Source organism: Dreissena polymorpha, chromosome 10 (assembly GCF_020536995.1).
Source record: "Dreissena polymorpha isolate Duluth1 chromosome 10, UMN_Dpol_1.0, whole genome shotgun sequence".
NCBI classification, from domain to species: domain Eukaryota; kingdom Metazoa; phylum Mollusca; class Bivalvia; order Myida; family Dreissenidae; genus Dreissena; species Dreissena polymorpha.
The window spans coordinates 24,963,521-24,969,758 of record NC_068364.1 but is presented as its reverse complement, the minus strand read 5'-3'; the positions used below and the strand labels follow the sequence as shown (position 1 = coordinate 24,969,758).

At 35.6% G+C, this 6,238-nt stretch overlaps 1 protein-coding gene across 2 annotated transcripts; it reads left to right on the top strand.

The window, feature by feature from the left end:
• The first annotated feature begins 956 nt into the window (after positions 1-956).
• Positions 957-4,529, top strand: LOC127847873 (uncharacterized). 2 transcript variants are annotated; one of them, XM_052380086.1, is made up of 3 exons: positions 957-1,189; positions 1,756-1,867; positions 2,357-4,529. In XM_052380086.1, the coding sequence occupies exons 2-3, from the start codon at positions 1,862-1,864 to the stop codon at positions 4,445-4,447; spliced, it is 2,097 nt and encodes a 698-aa protein (XP_052236046.1). In that variant the 5' UTR covers positions 957-1,189; positions 1,756-1,861; the 3' UTR covers positions 4,448-4,529. The 2 variants fall into 2 exon arrangements, with proteins under 2 accessions (XP_052236046.1, XP_052236047.1); XM_052380087.1 differs by lacking the exon at positions 957-1,189 and adding an exon at positions 1,235-1,494.
• The last annotated feature ends 1,709 nt before the right edge of the window (positions 4,530-6,238 follow it).

Genomic DNA, 6,238 nt, shown 5'->3' with positions numbered 1-6,238 from the left:
AAAACTGAATATAAATTTATTATAATTAAACCGCTTGTGTAACAAACAATTGGCATGTGCCCAGTTAGAGCTTTTGATCTAAAGTTCGTATGTATCGTCCTAAAACAAAGTCCACTCAGTGTGAATTTCTGTTTCAGTTGCATACATACTCCATATCGCCGTCATTTGACAGTGATACACGAATATAATCACTACTATCATCGAGTCTAGGTAAGCAAAGGAGCACAGTTTTGTTGCAATATCGCAACATTTGATTGCGCACATGTTATCTTTTGGCTGCTTGTTTAACCGGTCTTCTACGCATGGAATAGCAAAGCATGTACAAATGGAAGGATAACGGCCAGGGTCTTGATAAAGTTCAAGTATCACACGGTAGGCGCATGATAATACCTATTAGCTATCATGTATCTGCGTAGCTAAATCATGTGTCTTAAATATAGAATGTGTTTGGTGATAATTGTATACATTGAGCTTTAAGATGAAAGTCGCATGATCACGCATATAGATGCATATGAATATTTAAGAACTTGAAATACACGTATGTGCTCTTTGGACACGACTTTGCTATATAGTTTTCCATTCAACGATTTAGTATGCAAATACAGTAAAAGTAACTGCTGGAATAAAAAACAAAAACAATTTATTGATCATGTAAACACATCCTGAAAATAAGTTAAGGATATGGAAAGTTTGGATAGGTAATATGAAACAGCTGATATAAAACTGTATATCGTATATTCAGTTCAAGCTTTTTTAAACCAATTGTCGCTGACATCACTTCATACGATACATGTTTAATTGAAATCATAGATTCGTTATCTTTGCTTATTACACCATCTTATTTCTATTTTCCATTGAGTATTACGAAACAAATTGCTACGCTTATGATATAGTTCAGTCATTCAAGATAATAAGGCCCCTTTCCCGTTCAGAAATATTATCTCGGCAAGTATAAAAATACCGTTGCAAATATAACATGATGAGTGCATGATAAACACTGTCTTGCTTTGCAAATCGCTATTTCGTAGTCGACAAGTAATCACGTATAATATCGCCAACACTTTGCTGCAAACAGTAGCATATGCAAAGGTTTAGATCGTTTGAATCAATTTTGAAACTGAATTAATTATAATCGATTATAAATTACATTGTATATATGGACATGTATTGCACAGATTTATGTATGAAGGTAAGATATTTGTTTTATTATACAGTCAGAGGTATGGGAAACTCTAATTTGTAGCAGAGACGACTTTTAGAGTATATAGACTCCACGATATGGAACAATCTATACAATGATAAATATGATGTCGTAAGAGCCTCGTATGTTACTGTTTTGTTTATAAATATCTTAATCACGCTACTAGGTGGGCGGAGCGATCGGTTATTCGGCTAATTGTCTTTTGTTGAATGTCCACTGCGTCTTTATCCGTGTAACACCACACCGTGTATAATTGGCACAATAAACCACACTTGTGATCAGTTATTTAAAAAGTAATCAAATGCAAATATAACTAGGATTCTCTGTTGGAGCAAAGTTATTGATAAACAAGCGGACAACTTGAATATTTAATAAGATTGTGGTTATGTTTGTTTGGCATAGTCTGATTAAAACAAATATGTTATTAACTAATCGTTGACAGCCTTAGGCATGCACGTAAATTGTTGGCTGTGTAATTGGATAACGTTTCATTTTATTACCATGTTTATGTAATCCATAATACGTGTTCTAGCATCTCATCTGTGTTTATCTAGGCACATACTTTCGATTAGGAGGGCACTTTCGTGACAGAAGACCACCCATGGAGATCACTTCATAAAAGCAGTTGAAATTATACAGATAAAAAAACTTGGAACAAACATGCAGGTATGTCAATATCGTTTTGTTACAGTTTATATTTAACATATCAAGTTTTCATACAGATTGTCAAGCCGAGAGAGAAAGACATAGAGATAGACATACAGACGGAAAAGAACAGACTTTAACCAAATATAATTGTATTATCATATCGGCTTTAGATCTGTATCTGCGCCATTATGGATTTATCAGTTATTGTGTGCATGTTTAAAGATCCTAACACAGTTCAAATATAAACCTTCAAATATTTAGTCCAAATACTAAGAATACAATTGGTATCATATATTACATAAACTGTACGTTGAATCCGAAACTTTCAAATCCACTACACTAGTACAGAGTATCGAGAAACAAAATAGTTTCTATTTCAATTCAAGCCAATGACATAAACCTGTGAATCAGCCATATTATTTACTATGTATAATCGATATAAACCAACATAATAATATACAAAAGTTTCGCCTCTAATCAAAAGTGAAATAAAATATGTATATATAGGTTCCAGAGCACTTCATAGAGTTGTCTATCTGCATGTCGGAAGTACTTGATGACGTAGGAGCAGGGAAAGATACTGTTATAGAGCGCAGAGGAACCTTCTTATGGAGGGAATGTATGATGAAAATAGCAAATACATGTGACGGAAAGGATTCGGAATGTTTCCATTTCGGCAGCCAATCGGAGGGGACCACTATTCCCGGTCTCGAGTCTGATATTGATTTTCTATTAACTAGCAACGAAGTAGTAAATATCATGAAAGTCTGGACAGACTGGAAAGCCGGCATGAAAAACCTTCTGATGCTCCGAGACGACACCACACCTGCTCAACAGTACTTGCTACAAATCTACAGAAGGGATACACCGGAGCCGGAAACCAGTCTTTATGATGACCATTTCGTTAGGAAATATTCTGGGCAAGTACTGTTAAGCGCTGATAGATTTAAAGATCTCATCGATAAACAAATCGAAAATCGAAAAGATGTAACTAGAAATGGGCCTTCTGTGAGCAATACACCTAATTGGGATATTGTGCATGCAATTCACGTATGCAAGCCTCTTCCTGAAATACAGAAATGGATTGAAAGATGTAAAGGTAGACAATGGCCGCCTGTCCATCTACTCGAGACTGCACGTGTAGCTCCGAATTTTTTGGTACCTGCAGGACACCCAGACAGTGATTATAAGCGAGAAGAATGGCGACTGTCTCCAAACCTAATAGAAAGAATGTTGATGTTTAGCTTTAATATGACACAAATTAAATGTTATATTGTTTTAAAATTGATTAACAAATCCCTATTATCTAAACTTGTGGGAGATTCTATAACAAGCTTTCATAGTAAAACTATAATGTTTTACACCATAGAAAGAACACATCCTTCTTTGTGGGTTGAACATAATCTCATGTTTCTTCTTTGGCTTTGTTTAAACGTATTTAGGAAATTCCTGCGATTGGGAAGGCTCCCGCATTATATCATACACGGAGTGAACTTATTTGATGGGAAACTCTCTAAGGTGCAGCAAAGATGCCTTTTAGAGTTTATAGACTCCATGATTAGGAGTAACTTACGAGAGGTATTCGATATTGATATAGATAAAATAGGATGTCGTTTACAAGCTTTAAGTATACTGCGGCTTGTAAACACTGGAGAAATAAGACGTGTATGCTTACGTGATAGCATTAGCTTACTGCTGAAGTTCGAATGTGTGTTCATCTTTTTGAATCGTTTATTTACATTCAAATACCAAATGCACAGTTGTATTACAACCATAAAGCAAAGTATAAGATATTTATTACGCAAATTTGTTTATAGTTCCACGAATATCAGATTAAAAACTGTTGCTTTAGACTTTATAAAACACTTGTACGCGTTACAAAATTCAATGCACTCCTCTTACTGCTTGCAATTACGAACAATTATTGACAGTAAAGTTATTAGACGTTTCCAATATTCTTTTGATACGGATGTAGCTTCTAGTCGCTTAAAGTTGGCTTCAATATTGTACTGCAGTGGACATATCCACGCGGCGGCAAGAGTGTTGGAGAATGCGGAGAAGAGGTTTCATAGCAAGGTCAAGGCTGTGTGCAATTGTAGAAGAATAGATGGAGACGATGATATCAATTTGTTTAATGCTATGCGTTCGGATAAAAGTGTCAACGGTTTCAGCGAACTGCCATTCGCATTTTGTGTCAATTTTTCCAGACAAGAATTGTATTGCACTCCTTTCATATTGTTGTTTGAAATGAATCGCAATATCACTGCAGAGGAAGTGGCACAGAGAAACAGCGCTGACAAAAAATGGATGGACAGTGCTGAGATTGATGCTTGTCCGTTTCTACACTATCTACAGTATCTCACGTATGGAGCACTCGGTAAACGTAACAAACAGCTACATTATTTGAGATGCTTCGAAACCTATGTATGTCATGGAAGAAATCGCAATAACATGCATCACCGCGAAACTGCGCTGAACTTGCTGGGACACTGCTATGAAATGGAAGGGAACTTTATAAAGGCATTATGTTTTTACGTGATGTCGTTGCATTATAGTGGTAAAAACAATGCCGCTAACTGGCACGTCGGGCGTTGTTAGCGTCGTGTCAAGGTTTGAATTAATATAGAACTCTGCTTCGTGTGTACAATATTCATAATGAATAAAACACGCAGTTTTATGATTACAGCTTTCCGATCAGTTAGTTAACTTTGTTGCATCTATTACTAAAGTTGCGACACCTTAAGGGTTTTGGCGGGATGGAATGAGTGGGGACTAAAAAAGTGGGTACGAACATTTTGGGTAAGAAAAATGTGGGAATGAAAATTTGGGTACGACACACAAATGTGGGACCAAAAAAAATTTGGGTTACGAAAAAAATGTGGGTACGAAACTTTTGGGTTCGAAAAAAGTATGCCAAAACAAATTGGGTATGAAAAAAAAAATTGGTACAAAAAATATGTGAACAGAAAAAAATGAACAATTTATGCCAAAAATAATTTGGGTACGAAAAAAAATGTGGGTATGAAAATTGTGGGTAATAAAAAATGTGGGTAGGAAAACAAAATTGGGTACGAAAATTTTGGTTTAAAAAAATGTGTGTACTAAAACAATTGGTTATGAACAAAAATTGGGTACAAACTATTTTGGGTACAATTTTTTTATTAGGAAAGATGGGGTACCTGTAAGTATACCGGGGTACCCAAAAGTATCATTTGGTGTACGGTGAAGTATAATTCAAAGTACCTGGGGTACGGGGAAGTAGTATCTGGGGGGACCTTGACCCATTCAGCGTTAGTATCCCAACAAGTAGACCATGGGCCCAAAGGCACTCACCTGAGACTCTAAGGAACTAAACTATTATCACAACAAGAGCACCGCATAACGGATGCCGACGCTCGGCTGCGGGTGCAGTTTTGAATAATGAAAGCTTGTCAGAATATTTTTTAAGAGGTCACAGTAACCTTAACCTTTGACCTAGTGACCCAAAAATGGATGTGGCGTGTAGAACTCATCAAGGAGCATCTACATATGAAGTTTCAAAGTTGTAGGTGCAATTACTTTGATTTTAAAGCCAATGTTAAGGTTTTAGCATGGCGGACCCCGAACGGCAGAAAGACACGACACGACACGACGAGCTGGCTTTGACAATACCTAGGTTTTTCTCCAAAAACAGCCGAGCTAAAAAATTAAAGTACTTTATGAAACATAAATGCTTAATTTATATGCCCAATGTTAGTTTTAAATTAAATATTCATAAAAAAATCAGCCAAAATATCGTTAGAACAAATGTCCTGACCAAGTTTTTTGAAGGATAGACAGTAAAGGTGATTTCTAGAGTGGTAAAAAGATTTTACTATACCTATGTAAGGAAAACTGCCCTACCTCTAACGGCCATGGTTTTAAGCGGACGGAACCATTTTTGAACTCGACCCAGGTATCAGATTAAAAGTTATCAAAATATCAATGAAATCCGATTAGGAATTAGTATAAAACTGCCATACATTAACATTGTATTCTATTTATTCTACAATCGATCATAAAAGGTTCATGAGAGAATCACAATATAAGCTTTTAATTAAAAAAATCATAAAAAATGTGGGCAAAAAATCTTGTTTGTTTCAAAAAGAATTATACACTGTAATTAAATGTAGCACACAATTGGAATTATTTAAATATTATTTGCAAATAAAACGGTGCTGTACATTAAGATTTTTTACACTACTTCAGCTATAGGAGTTATAAACAAGATGTGTTTATAAAACAATATGTCCCCCATATAATTGACCTTTGACCTTAAATGATGACCTTCACCTTTCACCACTCAAAATGTGCAGCTCAATGATATACACATGCATGCCACATATCAAGTTGCTATCTTCAATATTGCAA